General features: G+C 39.6%; 1 protein-coding gene, 1 non-coding gene and 1 pseudogene across 3 annotated transcripts in view; 2 read left to right on the top strand and 1 right to left on the bottom strand.

Moving 5' to 3' along the window:
• GNPTAB (N-acetylglucosamine-1-phosphate transferase subunits alpha and beta) overlaps window positions 1-22,497 on the top strand; it is an 84,523-nt gene that overhangs the window by 18,487 nt on the left and 43,539 nt on the right. For both annotated transcript variants that reach the window (XM_002823649.5, XM_024256585.3), the window contains exons 2-4: window positions 13,574-13,659; window positions 20,271-20,390; window positions 21,729-21,770. In XM_002823649.5, coding sequence (XP_002823695.2) covers window positions 13,574-13,659; window positions 20,271-20,390; window positions 21,729-21,770 — 248 coding nt within the window. The remainder of the gene's footprint in view (window positions 1-13,573; window positions 13,660-20,270; window positions 20,391-21,728; window positions 21,771-22,497) is intronic.
• Window positions 13,808-13,920, top strand: LOC112135921 (U6 spliceosomal RNA; annotated as a pseudogene).
• On the bottom strand, window positions 20,416-20,516 carry LOC112135999 (small nucleolar RNA U13). Its single transcript, XR_002917212.1, has one exon. It is a non-coding gene; the product is annotated as a small nucleolar RNA U13 (small nucleolar RNA).

The following is a 22,497-nucleotide window of genomic DNA, read 5'->3' as shown; positions in this document are numbered from 1 at the left end:
GTCTTGCTCTGTCATCCAGGCTGGAGTGCAGTGGCGCGAACACGACTCACTATAGCCTCCACCTCCTGAGTTCAAGTGATCCTCTCACCTCAGCTTCCTGAGTAGCTGGGTCCACAGGTGCATGCCGCTATGACCAGCATTTTTTTTTTTTTTTTTTTTTTAATTGCCCAGGCTGGTCTTGAACTCCTGGGCTTGAGCAATCCTCCCACCTTGGCCTCCTAAAGTGGTGGGATTACAGGCATAAGCTACCCATGCCCAGCCATGTAACTTTAGAGTCAGTTTGCCTATATCCTCAAAATAACTTGCGGAAATTTTAGTTGAGTTTGCATTGAATCTGTAGATCAAGTTGGGAAGAACTGACAACTTAACAATATTGAGCCTTCCTGTCTATGAACATGGAATTTCATTTAGATCTTCTTTGATTGTTTCCATTGGCTTTCTATAGTTTTCTTCACAAAGATTTCATACATATTCATACGTATGTTGTTAGAGTTATGCCTATGCATTTCTTATTTTTCTTTTTTAGCAGGGGGTGCTAACCTAAATTGTGTTGTGTTTTTTAGTTTCAAATTCCAATTGTTCATTGTTGGTATATAGGAAAGCACTTGACTTTTGACTTTTTGTGTGTTAACTTTGTTTTTATTTGTTTGTTTTTTGAAAGAGAGTCTTACTGTTGTGCAGGCTGGAGTACAGTGGTGCTATCGTGCCTCAGTCCACCGAGTACTGGGACTACAAGTGTGCGCCGCCACACCTGGCTAATTTTTGTATTTTTGGTAGAGATGGAGTTTCACCATGTTGGCCAGGCTGGTCTCGAACTCCTGTCCTCAGGTGATCCACCATTCTGGGCCTCCAAAAGTGCTGGGATTACAGGTGTGAGCCACCGTGCTGGCCGTGTATGTTAACTTTGTATCCTGCAGTCTTACTGTATTTGCTTATTTGTTTCAGATTTTTTTGTTGTTGTTGATTCTTTGGGATTTTCTACATAGACAGTCATGTCATCGGTGATCAAAGACAGTTATATTTTTTTTTCTTCTACTCAAACCAAGATAGTTTTATTTCATCCTTCTCAATCTGTTTACCTTTTATTTCCTTTTTTTGTCTTACTGCAACAGCTAGGACTTCAGGTACAATTTTGAATAAGAATGGTGATGGGAGGAGGAGTCCACACTTGTCTTGTTCCTGGTTTTAGGAGGAAAGCATGTAGTTTCTCATCACTAAGTATGATATTAGGTGAAACTTTTTTTGTGGATGCTCTATCAAATTGAGGAAGTTCTCCTGTATTCCTAGTTTGCTGAAAGTTTTTATCATAAATTAATGTTGGATTGTCAAATGCTTTTTCTGCATCTATTGGTACGGTCATACAATTTTTCTTCTTTAGCTTGTTGATGTGAAGGATTTTATTAATTGATTTTTGGTTGTTAAACCAGGCTTGTATACCTGGGATGAATCCCGGTTGGTTGTGGTAAATAATTCTTTTTATATATTGTTGGATTTGATTTGATAATATTTTATTGAGGGTTTTCGCATCTGTGTTCATGAGAGATAGTGGTTTATAAGTTTCCTTTCTTGTAATGTCTTTGCCTTGTTTTGGTATTAGGGTAATTTTGGCCTCATAGAATGAATTAGGAAATGTTCTCTCTGCTTCCATTTTCTGGAAGAGATCGTAGAGAAGTGGTACCATTTTTTTTTTTTTCCTTAAATGTTTGGTAAAATTCACCAGTGAAACCATCTGGGTCTGGGGCTTTCTATTTTGGAAGGTTATTAATTATTGATTCAAATTTTTTTATAGATATAGCCCTATTCAGATGACCTCTTTCTCCTTTTTTGAGTTTTGGATCATGTGTTTCAAGGAGTTGGTCCATTTCATCCAAATTATAAAATCCGTGGAGATAGAGTTGTTCATAATGCTCCTTTATTTTTTTAGGGGGGAAGGTATTGTAGTGATTTACTTTTCTTTTAAATTATTGTGGTTAAACATATATAACATAAAATTTGCCATTTTAGCTATTTTTAATTGTATAACTCAGTGGCATTAGTTACATATACAAAGTTGTTGTGCAACCATCACCACTGACTATTTCCAAAACTTTTTCATCGCCCCAAACAGGAACTTTGTAACCATTAAATTCCTCAGTCATCTCTTCCTGTAGCTCCTGTTTGCCTCTAATCTACTTTCTGTTTCTATGGATTTGCCTGTTCTGGATATTTTATATAATGGAATCATACAATGTTTGTCTTTTTGTTTCTTGTTGTTATTCTGGCAGTTTTGGTTTGTTTGTCTGTGTTTACTTGGGGAAAGAAAAACTGTAGCAGCCTGTTCCACCATTTTGCTGGTGTCAAGCTCCAGACTAATAGTTTTGATTGTTGCTTTTTTTATATAATATTTTATCAAACACTTTATCCCTTGACTACTTTGTAATGCTCCACAAAGGAAGAAACCTTGTTTTGGTCATGCTATGTCCTCAGAATCTAGAATGATGCCACATAATATTTATTGACTGAGAAAATTAAGTTACTATTTTATTTATTTATTTATTTATTTATTTACTATTATTATACTTTAGGTTTTAGGGTACATGTGCACAATGTGCAGGTTAGTTACATATGTATACATGTGCCATGCTGGTGCGCTGCACCCACTAACTGGTCATCTAGCATTAGGTATATCTCCCAATGCTGTCCTTCCCCGCTCCCCCCACCCCACAACAGTCCCCAGAGTGTGATGTTCCCCTTCCTGTTTCCATGTGTCATTGTTCAATTCCCACCTATGAGTGAGAATATGCGGTGTTTGGTTTTTTGTTCTTGTGATAGTTTACTGAGAATGATGATTTCCAATTTCATCCATGTCCCTACAAAGGACATGAACTCATCATTTTTTATGGCTGCATAGTATTCCATGGTGTATATGTGCCACATTTTCTTAATCCAGTCTATCATTGTTGGACATTTGGGTTGGTTCCAAGTCTTTGATATTGTGAATAATGCCGCAATAAACATACATGTGCATGTGTCTTTATAGCAGCATGATTTATAGTCCTTTGGGTATATACCCAGTAATGGGATGGCTGGGTCAAATGGAATTTCTAGTTCTAGATCCCTGAGGAATCGCCACACTGACTTCCACAAGGGTTGAACTGGTTTACAGTTCAACCTAACTTTTTAATGATTGCCATTCCAACTGGTGTGAGATGGTATCTCATTGTGGTTTTGATTTGCATTTCTCTGATGGCCAGTGATGGTGAGCATTTTTTCACGTGTTTTTTGGCTGCATAAATATCTTCTTTTGAGAAGTGTCTGTTCATGTCCTTCGCCCACTTTTTGATGGGGTTGTTTGTTTTTTTCTTGTAAATTTGTTTGAGTTCATTGTAGATTCTGGCTATTCGCCCTTTGTCAGATGAGTATGTTGCAAAAATTTTCTCCCATTTTGTAGGTTGCCTGTTCACTCTGATGGTAGTTTCTTTTGCTGTGCAGAAGCTCTTGAGTTTAATTAGATCCCATTTGTCAATTTTGGCTTTTGTTGCCATTGCTTTTGGTGTTTTAGACATGAAGTCCTTGCCCATGCCTATGTCCTGAATGGTAATGCCTAGGTTTTCTTCTAGGGTTTTTATGGTTTTAGGTCTAACGTTTAAGTCTTTAATCCATCTTTAATTGATTTTTGTATAAGGTGTAAGGAAGGGATCCAATTTCAGCTTTCTACATATGGCTAGCCAGTTTTCCCAGCACCATTTATGAACTAGGGAATGCTTTCCCCATTGCTTGTTTTTGTCAGGTTTGTCAAAGATCAGATAGTTGTAGATATGTGGCGTTATTTCTGAGGGCTCTGTTCTGTTCCATTGATCTATATCTCTGTTTTGGTACCAGTACCATGCTGTTTTGGTTACTGTAGCCTTGTAGTATAGTTTGAAGTCAGGTAGTGTGATGCCTCCAGCTTTGTTCTTTTGGCTTAGGATTGACTTGGCAATGTGGGCTCTTTTTTGGTTCCATATGAACTTTAAAGTAGTTTTTTCCAATTCTGTGAAGAAAGTCATTGGTAGCTTGATGGGGATGGCATTGAATCTGTAAACTACCTTGGGCAGTATGGCCATTTTCACGATATTGATTCTTCCTACCCATGACCATGGAATGTTCTTCCATTTGTATCCTCTTTTATTTCCTTGAGCGGTGGTTTGTAGTTCTCCTTGAAGAGGTCCTTCACATCCCTTGTAAGTTGGATTCCTAGGTATTTTATTCTCTTTGAAGCAATTGTGAATGGGAGTTCACTCATGATTTGGCTCTCTGTTTGTATGTTTAAGTTACTATGTTTTAAGCGATTGTTTGAAAATGTGATTTTTAATAGCTTTATCATATGTATATGAATGTACCATAATTATTTACTCAATTTCCTGTTTAATTTTTAAATCATGTTTAATGATCTAAACATTAGATCATTTCATTTTTATTTTTATTAGTAATAATGGTGATTATCATACAGAAGCCTTTGGGTGGATCTATGATAATTTCCTCGGCATATGTTTCTTGTAGTGGAATTAACCAGATCAAAAGGCATGAACATTTATTTGTTTGTTTCTTTGGTACACACTGCCAATTGCTCCTCAAGAAAGGAGCAAGTTTTTTAAATGGCCTGGCAGCTATTTTTTAAAAAAATAACATTCTTGGCCTGGCTCAGGCCTGAATCCCAGCATTTTGGGAGGCAGAAGCAGGCAGATCGCTTGAGCCCAGGAGTTTGAGACCAACCTGGGCAATGTTGCGAAACCCTGTCTCTACAAAAAATCCAAAAATTAGCCAGATGTAGTGATGTGCAACTGTAGTCCTGGCTACGCAGGAGGCTGAGATGGGAGGATTGCTTGAGCCCTAGGCTCAGTACATCAAGGCTGCAGTGAACCTTGATGATGCCACTGCACTCCAGCCTGGGTGACAGAGCAAGACCCTGTCTCAAAACAAAAACAAAAACATTCTTTTCACCTTTTATGACTTTTTAGCATTTCAAATTCATTTTTTAAAAGGCCTCTTCTTGGTGTATTTTAAAAATATTTTTAGGTAACAATGTGAAATAAAATTCATTTGTTAGTGGAGGTAAATACAATAAGTTTCACAAACAGATATTGTGCAAAACTTCATTTCAGTAAACTTTTTTATGACAATTTTGCAAAAATAAAATTTTAAAATAATCTTAATTTGACTAGTTTGGCTTCTGGTTTACTAATACTAAAAGTATATACCAAGTTAAACCATTTTTTGTTCATATGTTGGTTATTTTTTTTTCCACATGATATATTTTAATTATTTGCTTCATATTTGTCTCCCCAGTAGTCTGTGAGCCCCTTGTGGGCTGTAATAAGTTCAGTGTTGTATCATAAATTTTAATACCTTATACATCCTATAGTACTTTGTAGTTGTCAGAATATTTTAATATATTAATATATAAGCTCACTTGAATTTTCTAACAACCCCTTAGGGGATAAGATAGTATTATTTAAATTTTACAGTTGAAATTTAGGGTTAAGTTGACTTGTCTAAAATCACAAAACTGGAGCTTAGGTCCAGTTGTTCTGACTTGCCACCCTGTGTATTTTTGTGAGTCTTTAAGGTTTGAGTAGCTGCAGCACTAATCAAACTTAGTGCTGTGACCAAAATCTTTATTTCTGTTTGGCCCGTTGTGGTGACCACTAACTGCATGTGGCTATTGAGCGCTTGAAATGTGGCTAGGTGATTAAGGTAGTGAATTTCTTATATTATTTAGTTTACGTTTTAAATAATGACTTGTGGCCAGATACCATATTGGACAGTGCAGGTCTTCCCTCATAGGTAGAATAACTATTTGCCAGGACATTATAACAAGAACTCAAACATTGGCTGCAGAGTAGGGCACTGGATTTAAAGTTCTTCCTGTAGAATTTGGTGATTCTGAAAACTCTGAGCAATATAACAAGCAACCTAGATATATTCAGAAAGTCGGTTTGAATACTTTTTGAAAGTATTTTTGGTAGTTTGTTGGTTCTTTTTTTTTTTCTCTCTCTCTCTTTTCCTTTTAGCCAAGTGTGATTGCTAAGGGTTCTTTTTGTTTTCTTTTAGATGTGACTTATATAGTAGAGTGCATTGTCAAAGCACAAAGCAATACTTTTTTTGTTTTGTTTTGTTTTTTTGAGACAGTCTCACTCTGTCACCCAGGCTGTAGTGCAGTGATGCTGATCTTGGTTCACCGCAACCTCCAGCTCCTGGGCTTAAGCAATTCTCCTGCCAGTGAGTGCTACCAGGCTTGGCTAACTTTAAAAAAAAATTTCTTTTTTTTTAATAGAGACAAGGTCTTACTATATTGCCCAGACTGGTCTTGAACTTCCAGGCTCAAGCAGTCCTCCCGCCTCGGCCTCCCAGAGTACTGGGATTACAGGCACAAGCCACCATGCCTAGCCAGTATTCTTAATTCTGACTTCTAATACAATTTTCTTCCCTACTTCCCAAGTGGCAAATGAATCCTTCCTTTTTCTCCACTCCTTTATTTCCATAAAAATCTCAGCTGTCTCTCCGTGGAAAAGTATGTCATGATTATTCCTTTTGTCTAACAGTGTTTATTATATTTTAATCTGTACTCATTTAAAAGCTACACAGTAATCCTACATCATTTCATGCAAATAAATGATTAATCCTTAACAGGATTGTCAGCTCCTTGAGGACAGAGCCCTGATTTCCATTTTGTCTTCCTTAAAAAATCTGTTGTGTTGTGTGTCTGTTGCCGTAGAGAATCCAAAGAGGGTAGGCATGGTCTAGAAAAATGTCTGAGTTTAATTAGCTTTTGACTAAATAGTGGTCATCCATCTTTGGTTTGAATCATTTCCTTTAATTTATGTGAAGAGAAGAAATCATTCTTTTGTTAATAAACATTGAGCTCCTAATTTTTTAAAGTTGTGCTTTATTGCACTAAGCCACTTTGCATCAGGAAAACGGGTGTCTTTAATCGAATGTGATTAGAAATGCTTCTGGCGATCAGCAGATTTTACTTCCTGGTTAATATCATAGGAGGAGGAGGTTTAGTAGAAAAGATAAAGCTTAAAATATCTTTAATATATCTTAGTCTTTCTTGTAGTGCCTCAATGCAATACAAATTTTGTTTTCAGAAACTAAGAAGACTTTTTGTAATCTAGGAACATAGTACATTTATCTTTTCTTCTTCCCTTGTTGGAGGGAAGACAAGATTAGAGGGACCTTGATTCTGAGGCAGCTTCTAAGGCCTCTTGGCATGTTAAAGTGCCAGTCTTTGGGGTATCACTTTCTGAGTCTACTTGCTGGACTTTTGAGACTTTTTTTTTTTTTTTAAACTCAGCCTAATTCCCTGGAGATTCATTAAAATTGATGAGAGATTCCATCTTTTTCAGCACTCTTTTCAAGTCCTGGCTTCTTACAGAAGTGGCGTAGCCCAGGAGGTCTCCTCATGGTGTTATGTCTGGGAGTCTCCATCTGCTGTAACTGCAGATTAAGGATTTTAGTGGTTTTCTTTTTAGTATTGTCCTCAAGGGTGCTGGCAAGCTGATTTGCCAAATTAACTAGATCAGAGGTGGGCACAGTTTCCCATTCCATTCGGGCCCTTTTGACAAGCTGGGAGAGTTCTTGAGAAAGGCCGTTCACTAACATGGAATAAAAGGCTACTTGAGTAGATTCAACATTTTCTTTAAATACAGCCTGGAGCCTACTGTAATAGTTGTACATTAGGTTCTTTCTTGGGCACAGGCCTGGAGATTTTTCCAGTCTAAGGCTTTAGGAAGAGCCTCGAGAATAGACTTGTGGAGTGTTTTTTTTTTCTTCTATGCCCTTGACTCTATCTATAGTCTTTAGGGGTCTTTTTGTCTAAATCCCCCTCAGGATCATGGCAGTGAGCCTTAACCATCCAGTGTTGTGCCTGACCTTCACTGACAAGAATGCGAACCACCTACTGTGGGTCAGAAAAACCTGGCTGATAACCCTAAGTTACTATGTCGAATTAATCAGCAAATTGGTGAGGGTCCCCAGTAACCTCTGGAAGTTCCCTGGCAATGGCACGAAGTTCAGCCTTGCTCCAAAGAACAAAAGAAATTTGGGGTCTAGAGGAATTGTCAATGAGTTTAATTTTCATTTCTTTCTTCTTCTTCTTTTTTTTTTTTTCTCTTCTTTTTAAGAGACAGGGTCTTGCTCTGTCATCCAGGCTCAAGTGTACTGGTACAGTCATGGCTCACTTCAGCCTCCAACTCTTGGGCTAAAGTGATCCTCCCACCTTACCCTCCTAAGTAGCTGGGACTACAGGCACGCACCATGCCCAGCTAATTGATTTGTCTTTTTTGTTTGTTTGTTTGTTTTGAGACAGGATCTCAGTATGTTGCCCAGGCTGACCATGAACTCCTGACTTCAAGCCATCCTCCAGCCTTGGCCTCCTGAGTAGCTGGACTCCAGGTGTGCGCCACCATGCCTGGCTAATTAAAAATTTTTTTTTGTTGTTTGAAGAGACAAGGTCTTACTATGTTGCCCCAGCTGGTCTCGAATGCCTGACTTCAAGCGATCCTCCGTTCTTGGCCTTGCAAAGTGCTGGAATTACAGACATGAGCCACCACACTCAGGCTAGTTTAACCAAATTGTTTTATTTTTATTTTTTTCCTTCATACAGCCTTCTTTAACTTTAAAGGGACAGATTTTGGCGGGCCAGAGAAAGGAGAACAGAGAAAAAAGAAGGAAGGGGAAGTCTCATCTGTTCCAGAGAGGAAAGAGTTTGGGTCCTTAAAGCCTTGTTCTTTTTTTAATTTTTTTCCAGTTTTTGTTTTTTTTTTTTTTTTTTTTGAGACAGGGTCTCTTTCTGTCACCCAGGCTAGAGTGCAGTGGCACAGTAAATGCTCACTGCAACTTCCACCTCCTAGGCTCAAGCGATTCTCCCGCTTCAGCCTCCCAGGTAGCTGAGACTACAGGCACATCCCACCATGCCCGGCTAATTTTTTGGTGTTGTAGAGACAGGGTTTTGCCATGTTGCCTATGCTGGTCTCGAGCTTCTGGGCTCAAGTGATCCACCCACCTCTGCCTCCCAAAGTGCTGGGATTAAAGGTATGAGCAACTATGCCTGGCCTTTTTTTTTTTTTTTTTTTTTGAGACAGGGTCTCATTCTGTCACCTAGGCTGGAGTGCAGTGATGTAATCATGGCTCACTGCAGCCTCCACCTCTTGGGCTCAAACAATACTCCAGACTCAGCCTCCTGAGTAGCTGGGACTACAGGTGTGTGCCACCATGCCTGGCCAATTTTTTATTTTTTGTAGAGATGAGGTCTCACTATGTTACCTAGGCTGGTCTTGAACTCCTGGCCTCAAGTGATTCTCCCACTCAGCCTCCGAAAGTGCTGGCTTTACAGGCGTCAGCCACCTGGCCCTTGTTTTTTTCTTAACTGTTTATCTTAATTAATTTTGAGATTGTGTCTTGTAGAGAGGCAATTTTAGGATCCTGAGTGTGCTTAGAAGCTTCAAGGTACCAATTAAAGTATGCCTCCCACTCAGATTTTTAATTATAGGGCTGCTGTCTTCTATTTGGTGTTTTTTTTTTTTTTCTTTTGAGATGGAGTCTCACTCTGTCACCCAGGTTAGAGTGCAGTGGCGCGATCTCAGCTCGCTGCAACTTCCGCCTCCCAGGGTCAAGTGATTCTCCTGCCTTAGCCTCCCTAGTAGCTGGGATTACGGGCAACTGCCACCACACCTGGCTGAATTTTTTTTTTTTTTTTTTTTTGTATTTTTAATAGTGACGGGGTTTCACCATGTTGGCTAGGCTGATCTTGAACTCCTGACCTCAACTGATCCTCCTTCCATGGCCTCCCAAAGTGCTGGGATTACAGGCATGAGCCACTGCATCTGGCCCTAATTTTGTTCTAAGAAAGACAAGTTTGCATACCCAAAAGATCTCCAGGATGGCCATCCAAATTAGTTTTGATGTTCTCTATCCATTGATTTAAAATTGTTCACAAGAGAAGATCAAAATTTTTTTTTAATTAAAAATTTTTTTATAATAGGGAAAAAATAGAGACGAGGTCTCATTGTGTTGCTCAGGCTGGTCTTGAGCTCCTGGGCTCAGGCGATCCTCCCAATTCATCCTCCCAAAGTGCTAGGACTACAGGTGTGAGCCACCACACCTGGCCAAAGATCGTAATTTTTGAACATGTAGCTAGCTGGCAGAGGTCCCAGGAGGGGGACTATGATTGCATGCTTTAGCATTTTAGGATCCCATTCTGCTTCTCATTGATCTCCCAAGAGCAAAATAAGAACCTTATAAGCCCTGTCAGGGAACGTTTGGGGTTTGGACCAGTGTCCAACAAACTAAAGTACACGTACAAGTGTATGGAAACAAGTCAGAACAAAACCAAAACCAAAAGTTCTCTCTATTGGGGTTCTTTTCTACAACATTGGCAATTCTTTCCATAGAGTACCATGTGTAATGAGCATTAAAGATCTTTATGCCCCTCCTCTTCCCTCCCGCCCCTGCCCCAAATCTAGAGGCTGATTAGAGATGCTGTGTTTTGGGGCAGGTAGACCACTTCAGTGCCTTCAGTGTTGAACTCATGGGTTTCTGGGTGGCCATGGGCATTGTCCAATCAAAAGAACTTTAATAGGCGGTACCCTACTGGCAAGGTACTTCCTGACTTCAGAGACAGTGTATCCAAGGAACCAATCCAGTAAAGGAACTCTTGTTCAGGTCTTCTTGCTGTACAACCAAAACACTGTTGTTGTTAATCTTTTTCCATCAAGCCTTGGGTGTTAGCAGCATTACAGGTAAGGAAAGCCCAACAGCATTTGCACAAAACAGTAGAGTCAGCCTGTCCCTTCCCTTCCCGCTTTAAATCTTGATGCTCGCTTCTCTTCCTTAGTAATAAATGTTCTTTGTCACATTTTTCCCGTGGTTAAATTTCATCTGTATTAAAAACATGTTCAGGCAGATATCCTTTCTCATCGATGATTTTCTTTGGGAACTGATCTTCTGCCTTTTGGTCTGCAGAAGGTGCATCTCCTGTTATCTTGACATTTTTAAGCCAAATCTCTTTTTAAAATGATCAAACCATTCTTTGCTGGCATTACGTTCTCCTGCTTTAGACCCCTATTGTCCTTTTGCTTTAAGTTGTTACCTAACAACTTTGCTTTTTCTTGCATTATGTTAGTCTGTAGGTATGTGTTTCTTATACCAGTTCTAGACCCACGTTAAAGCGCATTTTCAATACAAGATAAAGAGGCGTTTAGCAAAAAATGCAGTTTTCGATCTGGCAGTGACAGCTTCATAATTTTTCATTGCCTTTTTTTAAAAACAATGATTCTTAGCTAAATTCTTTTGTCTTGAAATGGCCAGCAACCACCGCTGCAGACCTCAATCTATGGTACATGTCAAACCATTCAACTTTTTCTTGTAATGACATGACTTTCCTCTGCTTCTTGGGAGCACTTCCGTCAGCACTAGTGGCACTTTCTACGAGTCCCATGATGTTCTTCGCAGTTTACGGTATTGCACTAAATATGAAAAATACGTAAGAAACATGAGAGATCACTTTTTACCGCAACATGCAGTTTACTAGAGAGACAAACTACTCACGTGGAGATAATTAGTGTCACTACAGATACTCGCAACACGTGAGCTCGCTGCAATAGTAACAGGGGGTGGGTACGAAATTATTTTAGTACAGTATATACTACAGTGATTTTATTCAGTTATGATTTATTGCTGCATTTTTATGTTTGTTTACATCTCTCTCAATTGCAAACGGTACCATATACAGTCTGTGTCTGTATAAGTTTTGATACATTTTAACTTTTTATAATATAATAGACTTGTGTAAGTTCTGGATAATGAAAACAGAAGTGGTAGGTACAGCTTCCATGATGTCTCCTTAAAGGTGGGGCATGTCTTTCCCTTTCCTTTCTGCAGCTGGAATGAATTCTAAATGCCTGGGCCCCACAGCCCATCTGAATGTAGCAGGGCCACTTCTTAGGGGCAGTGGAATAGGATGCTGGAGGAAGCCTGGGTAGGAAGCAGGACATGTGGAGTAGAAGGAAAGGACACACAGAAAGATTAGATAGAATAGAATGAGCTGGCAAAGGAGATGGAAAAGGAGCCACCAGGGCGACAGGAGGGAAAACAAAGAAAACATTTCCACAAAGAGGAACTGGGCAACTGCTATGAATACTTGAGTAAGAGATAAGGAAAATGCCGTTGAGTTTGACAATGTGGGGGCCTTGGTAAGACCACTAAAGTGGTGAAAACATAAGTGATACTGGAGTGAGCTGAAGGGTGAATGGGAAAGCAGGAGATGACCTTGAAAGGGACAGAAAATGTGGGGTGGAGGGACTCACTGGAATGGATATGGAGTGAAGGGAAGGTGTTCCCAAGGTACGGAAACATGTTTGCGTGCCAATGGGAATAATCCTACTGAAAGGAAAAGAGGCAAGGTCTTGAGAACACACAAGTTGATGAGATCCAGAGCAAATAGAAATTGGATGTCTGCAAGGTGGAGGGACACTTCCTCTATGGTAAGAGGAATGAAAAAGAAAATGGGATATATGTGTGTGTAGGTTTATAGATTTAGGGTGCAAACATGAGGGAACTTCTATCTAATGCTTTCCATTTTCTCCTGAAATGTTTAACAAGGTCGTTACCTGAAACCTCACAGGTAATAAGGTCCTTATCCTCCCATATCTTGTCAGTCCCTTATGTTTCTTGGTTTTTTGGTTTTTTGAGATGAAGTCTCGCTCTGTTGCCCAGGCTGGAGTGCAGTGGCGCGATCTTGGCTCACTGCAACCTATGCCTTCCAGGTTCAAGCAATTCTCCTGTCTCAGCCTCCCGAGTAGCTGGGATTGCAGGCGCATGCTGCCATGCCCAGCTAATTTTTTGTATTTTAATAGAGACGGGGTTTCACCGTGTTGCCCAGGCTGGTCTCGAACTCCTGAGCTCAGGGAATCCACCCTCCTCAGCCTCCCAAAGTGCTAGGATTACAGGCGTGAGCCACCATGCCCGGCCTGTCCGTTCTGTTTCTGCTTGTGTTTGTAAATGCTCTGAGAAGAGTCTTTCCTAAACTTTAGATGGATTCTGTAACTGCCTTAAAATCCTTCAGTGCTTCCAAGGCACAGAAGGCACGTCACGCTTAGGGCCCAGCTTTCTTTCCTAGACCCATTTCTCAACAGTTATCTACCTGTCCTCTGGACAAAGCCAGCCACACAGTTGCCCTGAAACAATTTGCCCTTTCTGCTTCTCAGCCTATAAGCATGCTCTTCCAACTGGCTGGCCCTGTCCTTTTTTCCCTACCTGGTGAACTCATTCTTCAAGACCCGTTTCAAATATCACATCGTTTTAAACCTCTTTGATTCCGCTACCCCATTCCAAGCATGGTGAGACAGTAAGTCTTTTAGTTTGTCTTTGTCAGGAACTGTAGCTTATTCACCTGGATCTAACATGATGTATGTGGTAGGCAGTAAGTGAATACATGAATTTTGATTGTTTTACCCATTTCTCTAGCAATTCTAATGAAATTAAAATGAAATGAAAGTTATATACTCTTAGTCTTTGATGCGAAGGAAACGTTTCTTTTTCTTTGTTCTAGGTGGTTCTGGAATGGAGCCGAGATCAATACCATGTTTTGTTTGATTCCTATAGAGACAATATTGCTGGAAAGTCCTTTCAGAATCGGTAAGATCTATTTTGGAGAAATATATTATTTGGACCTAAATCGTAAGTCATGAAATAGCCATCCTGTAAATATGACAGTTTAAGGGGTCTTTCTGAGTTATAGATATGGTTTAACTTACTCAGGAGTATGCCCATCTGATGTGTTCACTTTAGCAGCACATATACTAAAAAAAAGAAAAAAAAATTGGAACAATACAGAGAAGATTAGTGTGGCCCCTGTGCAAGGGTGACACACCAATTCATGAAGTATTCCATAAGATATTCTTTTAAAATAAGGAAAAAATATGTCCATCTGAAGAAAAGTGTGTTCACCACATTTTGTGGGTAAAAAATCTGATTCACAGAGAGTAATCCCACCTTGTAGTTTATTGGGTACCTTAAATTGCATGATTGCATTTTCTGTCTCCCCAGGTCTGTGAGGTAAAGGGAATTTCATCCCCCTATAGGATGAGGAAACCAGGTGGCTACTACACAGCCGGTTTCTGAGCCCTGGCCAGAATTCTGTTGATAGTGTCCTGTGAACTGGGACCACTCCCCAGTAACCACTGGGGCTGAACCCCACTCCATTGGTCACTCTTGCTTCTTATCTGTGAGGGAGGAGCAAACAGCCTCATACCTCATAGTGTGGGTCTTTTTCTTGGAAGGCCAAGCTTCTTAGTGCCGCCACTCTGGAATGTAGTCTTCACCATTTCTTGTCTTTGGGGATTTTTTTTTTTCCTCTTCACGAGACAGGCCTCAGAATGGAAACAATTTTTTTCAACACCCTCCTTCCCTTTTTGCAGATAAAATGAATCACACAAGTCCTTTCTGGTTTTTGTTTCTGTCTTCTCACTATTTTTTTGGTTTGTTTTAGAAAATGTAGTCATTTCATTTTAAAAGGTGCTTATTTATTTTATTTTATTTTATTTTATTTTTATTTTTATTTTTTTTGGAGACGGAGTTGCATTCTTGCCCAGGCTGGAGTGCAGTGGCACAATTTTGGCTCACTGCAACCTCCGCCTCCTGGATTCAAGCGATTCTCCTGCCTCAGACTCCCGAGTAGCTGGGATTACAGGCATGCGCCACCACGCATGGCTAATTTTTGTATTTTTAGTAGAGACGGAGTTTTGCCATGTTGGCCAGGCTGGTCTCAAACTCCTGACCTCAGGTGATCCACCCACCTCGGCCTCCCAAAGTGCTGAGGGTTACAGGCATGAACCACTGCTCTCGGCCTATTGTCATTTTAAAATGAATTAAGTATTTTAAAAATGTTTCAGTTTTATTTTCAAATACGGAAAATATGGATAATTATAACCTTATAAACTAAAGCACTTTGGGGTCCATAATAATTTTTTAATTTTAAGGGACCAAACAGTAAAAGTTTGAGGACCATTCCTTAATATAGCAGTTCTGAAACTTTAGCTTGCAGTGGAGGGCTTAAGAAAATAACAGTTACTTCCTAGCCCAGAGTTTCTGCATCTATAGGTCTCAGAGGGGTTCTGAGAATTTGCACTTCTACCAAACTTCCTGGTGATACCAAAGTTGCTGGTCTGGTGCCCCCACTATGAAAACTACTGCATTAAAGGATTTTTAATGAAATATAATTTTCACTTTAACAAGTTAATTTCCCTAAGGAAAATTCTAAATTGATTAACTTTTTAAAATCAGATATTTATTGATTTTTGCCTTATGCTGTGCCACGTGCAGATGGTGTACAGACGCATAGATCCCTGCCCCGAAAGAGCTTCAAACCTCAAACCTTTTTAAAAATTTTAAAATTAATTTTAAAAATTAATTAATTACTTATTTTTAGAGATGAGGTCTTACTGTGTTGCCCAGGCTGGTCTTAAACTCCTAGACTCAAGCAATCCTCCCATCTTGACCTCCCAAAGTGCTGAGATTAAAGGGATGAGTCACCATGCCCAGCTGCTTTCAACTTTTAGAGGGAAAACTAGCTTATTAGAAATTGCAGATTTTGAGGTTAGCAGTTTTAATCAAACACTCTTGTTCTCTTTCTAAAGAAGTTTAGAAGGTTGTACTAAAATATAGTTTGATTTTTATGTAGGCATATATTCAAAATTTCCTCATTTTGATGATGACAAATAAATGGATCATATATAACATTTCACATGGTCTAATATATTTTAAGATATATTATATATATAACATTGATATATTTTCATTATTTTGCTAGTTTCTGTACAAATTTTTTATTTTAAAAATTTGTTTTAATAGAGATGGGGTCTTGCTGTATAGCCCAGGCTGGTCTCGAACTCCTGACTTCAAGCGATCCTCTTACCTCAGCTTCCCAAAGTGTTAAGATTACAGGTGTGAGCCACCATGCTTGGCCAGTATAAATCTTTTTAAGGTTGTTCGCTCTGAATGAAAAAAATCCCATTCCATATGTCAGTAAAAGTGAATATGTAAACTATCCACTGCTACTAATTGTGAGGCATTAAGTCAGTCTGAGGCTCAATTTTGTCATCTGTAAAATGTGGATATTAGATTAAGATCTATTAGATTAGATTAAGATTACAATCTCTTCCAACTCTTTGGTTCTAAAATACTATTTAAGGCCAGTTGCGGTGGCTCACGCCTGTAATCCTAGCACTTTGGGAGGCCAAGGCGGGCACATCACATGAGGTCAGGAGTTCAAGACCAGCCTGGCCAACATAGTAAAACCCAGTCTCTACCAAAAATACAAAAATTAGCCAGGGCGGTGGTGGGTGCCTATAATCCCAGCTACTTGGGAGGCTGAGGCAGGGAGAATTGGTTGAACCTGGGAGGCATAGGTTGCAGTGAGCTGAGATGGCACCACTGTACTCCAGCCTGGGCGACAGAGTGAGACTCTATCTCTAAATAAGTAAGTAAATAAATAAATAAGTAAGACAAAATACTATTTAAGTTCTCTGTTTTCTCACCTACTTTATAGAATGTAGAACCAAGGGACTGTTAAGTGACTTTAATATTCACTTAAACTAAACAGTGATTAAAATGAAAGTTGTGTCAGTGTCATCGCTGCTTTGGTTCTGAGTTATGAGTGACTTAGTCTTAGTTTTCAGCTCCAAGATAATGCATTCCTTCTCATCTGTGACCCAAGATAGTGGTCTAGTGGTTAGAATGAAAGATTCAGAGTGTGACCATGTCTAATAGGAAAACAACTGACTCATTGACCTCATGCAGATCACACAGTCTCCTTCCGTTTGTCAGTTTTGCCAAAGTTAAATTGATCATATAATACATGCAGTATGTTTTAATCAGCTAAATATATATGATATATTAAAAATATTTAGTAGCAGGAAATATTTAGTTACAGGAAAACTTAAGATGTAATTCTCCTCTCCTTTAACCTTTTCTTTTAAAAACACATCACTGAAGCAGTTTTTAAAAATTTATTTTTAGTCTGAGCATAAATCACCTGGGAGGCTGGGAATGAGATGACCTTGAATAATTTACATGTGGGCAGTGTGAGGCAGATGGATTTTTTTTTAAATGAGAAAGACTGATATAAAGGAATGAACTAATAGTTAGGCAACAAATATGTATTAAACCCCACCCATGTAGGAGGAACTATTCTAGGCCCTGGGCATATAGTGGTGAACAAAATAAACTCATTGGCCTTATATAGAATTGGCATTTTAGTGGGGAAAAAAAGCGAAGTATATAATCTACATATAGATCAGTGGTTTCCAAAGTGCAATTTCTAGACCAGCAACATCAGCATTAACTGAGAGCTTGTAAGAAAAGGCAATTCTACAAACACTAGAATTTATTTATTGATAAATTCAGAAAAATCCTAGATAGGGAAACCTTTGCAAATCATTACAGTAGGGAGAGAGAGCCTGAAGATGTAGGAAAGAGAGGAAATAATTAATGAAGCAGGGCACAGAATGCATCATACCATTTCTGCCCTAGAGATACTCCGTCTAGTGGAAGATAGGGCTGCATGGAAAATAGCACAGCACAGTACGATCAGGATTCCTTACAGTCCAAAGTAGTGTGGAAGCTGCATATTAAGCTATAGATTCTCTTTGTGAGAGGTGAGGGAAGGGAGGGAATTGAGGAAGGAGGAAGTGGTTAAGGGAAGCATGAGAGAAAGAATGTTCTAGGCAGAAGGAAAAGCATATTCAAAGGTACAAAGTCCTACAAGTTTGTTTCGTCTTTGGACAAGGGTATACAATTGGTTCATCCAGAACACAAGGTGCAGATTATGAAGGACTTTGGACCTTATTCTGCAGGCAGTGGTGAAACTTGACAAGACAGTTGGTAAATACTCCGCTATCACATATGCCGGAGAATAAGGTGATTCCTTATTTTCCTGATGAAGCTCTGGAACTCTGTTATCTCTTTGACCTTTATCTTCAACTATTCTCTTCCATTTGCTCTCTCAGCTCTGCTCAGGGAACTCTGAGTCCTTGAACAGGCGAGATAGGTGCCTGCCTCAGGGCATTTGCATTTGGTGTTCCCTTTCTCTGGCACATTCTTCTCTCAGTTACCCACCTGGCTGGCTTCCTCACTTCCTTCATATCTTTGCTGAAATGTCACCTTCTTACTGAGGCCATCTCTGATCTCCCTATTTAAAACTGACCGCCCTCCCTCCCCATAGACACTCTTTCTATCCCCATTTGCTGCCTTACTTTCTCCACAACATTTAACATCATCTGACTTTATTTATTTGATTTACTTCCTGTCTTCTCCCTTCTGGAATGTAAGCTCCATGAAGGCACAGATTTGGGCTTTGTTTTATTTACTGCTGAAACCCTAGCACCTAGAACAGTACCTAGCACATACTAAGTGCTCAATAAGAATTATTCAGTGAATGGATAAACTCATCCAGTTATCTCCCCTACTTCTTGTAAGCTAAAGGTTGTTGTCATTTCTGTTTATTTTTTCCTTCCATAATTCAAAAGATTTATCTACCAAATGGCATTTATTTTCCCACGAGATAATATGGTAGCAACTGAAAGTCTAGGCTGTGCCTGGGCTGTGAGGAGGACAAAAGGAGGGTACGCTTTGGTCCTTGGCCTAAAAATAAAACTGCAAAACCCATACAGTTTCTTGGAAAGTACTAAACTTGAAATAGCACTATCTAAAGCAAATTTGCCCAACCTGCAGGCCACGTGTGGCCAAGGACGGCTTTGAATGCGGCCCAACACAAATTTGTAAACTTTCTTAAAACATGATGAGATTTTTTTTTTTGCGTGGTTGTGGTTTTTTTTTTTTTTTTTTTTAGCTCTTCAACTGTCTTTAGTGTTAGTGTATTTTATGTGTGGCCCAAGACAATTCTTCTCCCACTGTGGCCCAGGGAAGCCAAAAGATTGGACACCGCTGATCTAAAGTAATATCAGTACCCAGATGTACACATGAACTCCTGTGTCATAAGTCAGAGTGGCATGCATCTGGGCAGGCCCCTGAAAGATGGGTAGGTTTTTGGTAGTGAGAGAAAAGAGAAGAGTGCTTTTGGCAGGGATAAAATCTGGGTAAAATCACTAAGGTGAGGCATAAACAACATACTCAAGAATTAACAGCCTGCCTGACTCTTTATTATGAGGATAAGATGATCAGGAAGAAATGGTGCAAGTTCAGGAAGGTCTTCTGTACTAGTGTCTCATATGTCAGCATATACTTACTGGGCACCTATGTGCCAGGCACTCTTCTCATTGCTCAGATACTTTAGAGAACAAAGCATGAAAGTTTTCTGCTTTCTTGGAGCTTACATTCTAGGAGAGGGCCACACATAATTAACGGAATAGGTTGCAAGTTAATATTTAATATGTTACAAAAGTAGTAAGTGCTGTGAAAAAAAAAGGAAAAGCAGAGGTGAGGCTGGGAAGGGTGCGGGCTTGCGGGGGAGCAAGGCACAAGAAGCCTACAGCATTAAGTAGGGTTAGGTCTTCATTGTGGGTTTTGATAACTTTTTTTTGTAATTTGTTCTTTTTTTTTTTTTAGAGACAAAGCCTCGATCTGTCTCCCAGGCTGGAGTGCAGTGGTACGATCATAGCTCACCGTAGTCCCACCTCAGCCTTTTGAGTAGCTGGGACTACAGATGCACACCACCATATCCAGCTAATTTTAAAAATTTTTTATAGAGACAGGTTCTCACTATGTTGCCCAGGCTGGTCTCAAACTCCTAGGCTCAAGTGATCCTCCCACCTTGGCCTCCCAAAGTGCTGTGGTTATAGGCGTGAGCCACTGTGCAGAGCCTGTAGTTTTGTTCTTTAAACTTCTAATTTATTTTCTATGTTTGACTGCATTTGCATCCCAGCTCCCTTCTTTGCTAAATTATGAGAACAGGCAGTTTAATGTAAACTGAACTTCCAAGACTACTCTACTTCACCCACGAACAATCTTTAAATCTTTAATATTAGCCTTCTTACAGAGTGGCTGTGTGGATCAAGTGATGCAAATTATCTAAGTGTCTGGCATGATACAACTCACAGAGAAGGTACTTAACAAATATTAGCCCCCCAGCTACAGTTTGAAAACATGCAGTTCTGTGATAATATGTCATGGTTGGATTACTTCTTCATAGATTTTTTTCATAATCTCTGGGTTTAAACCCTGTGATATTCTTATTACCAAATATATTGGAAAAATGCATTTAAGCTGGAGGATTTGTTGGTTTGCCCTAGGCTTTGTCTGCCCATGCCAATTGACGTTGTTTACACCTGGGTGAATGGCACAGATCTTGAACTACTGAAGGAACTACAGCAGGTCAGAGAACAGATGGAGGAGGAGCAGAAAGCAATGAGGTAAAACTGATTTTTTTTTTTTCCACATCAGATGGGTAATGTGGCGATGTAATAAGGTCTGAGAGTGGCACATCTCACATATGAGCATGAAAACCCAGTCATCATGCTAATGAACTACAAAAGGATCTGGTAAAACTGATTTTTAAAAAACAAAACAGGCCAGGCATGGTGGCTCACACCTGTAATCCCAGAACTTTGGGAGGTTGAGGTGGGAGGATCACTTGAGGCCAGGAGTTCAAGCCTGGGCAACATAGTGAGACTTCATCTCTACAAAAAATAAAATGTTTGTTGGGTGTGATGGTGCACCCCTGCAGTCCCAGCTACTTGGGAGGCTGAGGTGGGAGAATCATTTGAGCTCAGGAGGTTGAGGCTGCAGTGAGCCGTGATTGTATCACTGCCCTCCAACTTGGGTGACAGAGCGAGACCCTGTCTCAAAAAAGAAAAAGAAAAAAAAAACAAAACACATAGTCCTGTGAGTACAAGTAAGCATGCATTAGAGAAGGGTAAGTTGATTTTCACAGTGCCATCCAAACAAACTTGCCTCTCAGTTCATGCCATTACGAGATCTTGGCAGTCATCCATCTGGCCTGTGTTTCTTGGTGCCCAAGGAGAACTCAGCCACTTTTGCCAGATACTGGCCTTTGTTAGATGATGATTTTATGAATATGGTGCTCTAGTGACAGCTTGCTCTCCAAGGGACCTAAAGACAGAGGACCCCCTCCCCCAACCCCCTGGCTGCCTGCTCACTCATTTTGAGCCCCAGGTGTGGTATCTTCTTGAAATAAGTGTTTATTATGAAAAATATCTCCACAGTAAGACAGATTCTTCCCTTGAAAAATATAATAGGCCCACAGACTTGTTTCCATTTGAAAACGGCAGTAAAAAGTATATTCCCTTTATGCCTTTTAGGAATAAATTACAGACTATGGAATTAGAAACTTTGGTACTTTTTATTTAATATATGAGATTGGTCATTTTATTTACTTTATCTGGGACAGATACAGCAGACTTCTGGATAGCCGTAAGAGGTAGGAACCTGGCTGATGTAATTCCCCTTTGATTCGTTAGGAGTATTTCTTAGTACCTACTTGTTGACTTCTTTGTGAATGTCAAGAGTGCACCCCAGTGCAGGTCTTTGGCCACCTTATGTTGGAGCAAATTCATTTTCTCTTTGTTAGAGGTTATATGACTTTCCCAGTGCATGAAAATGGCTGACAGCCTGGTACTATGTTTTACTAATAAAATATAAAAGTTTATGCTCTAAGCAAACTGTCTTGGTTACAGTGGGAGGTACACTAGCCCATATGTAAGTAATAAACTGTATTTGCTTTTTATTAGAGAAATCCTTGGGAAAAACACAACGGAACCAACTAAGAAGAGGTAAGCATTTTGATTTCCTCTTAAGAATAAAAATTGAAGGATTGAAGTGAAATTTCAGATTATCATTTGTTTTTGTTGGGTACACAGGATTTTGTATTTACTCTATTATCCATATAGTTTTTGACCCCAAATTAGGTACATCTATTAGATGGGAAATTTTGCAGTGCTGAGTGCACAGTTGACTGAGAACTCTGGTTATTTTGCTAACTAAAGCTTCACTGCATTGGGGAGGGTTAGAGTCCCAAGATTTCCTTGTCTTTAGTTCCCTCCCATTAATCCGTCTTGGTGCATTGTTCTCTTGGTCCACTTACACTCTAACTTCTACCCAGTATTTTCATTTATAAAATTTATGTCCATCATTTACTTATAGGTTCAATATATACATCCTTATCTTTAAAAGCTATGAAGCTGTATATTTTATGTTTAAGAACCTGGGAAGGAGATTTAGCCCAACAACAAGAACCAAATACACCTATCTTGACTTGAGTCATTCCTGACTCTGATAGGTCCTTAAAACAAGACTGTCTCACTGACAAGCAATCTCTGTTAATTGTCACCTCCCCACTTAGCCATCAGACTTTTAAAAACACTTATTGATAGAGAAGATCCTGAGAATTTCAAGATCCAGTAGTGCCTTCTTTTTTTTTTTTTTTTTTGAGGCGGAGTTTCACTCTTGTTGCCCAGGCTGGAGTGCAATGGCACAATCTCGGCTCACCACAACCTCCGC

This window comes from Pongo abelii, chromosome 10 (genome assembly GCF_028885655.2).
Source record: "Pongo abelii isolate AG06213 chromosome 10, NHGRI_mPonAbe1-v2.0_pri, whole genome shotgun sequence".
NCBI lineage: Eukaryota > Metazoa > Chordata > Mammalia > Primates > Hominidae > Pongo > Pongo abelii.
Note: the sequence above shows the minus strand (reverse complement) of the source record. Positions and strands in the feature narration are given on the sequence as shown.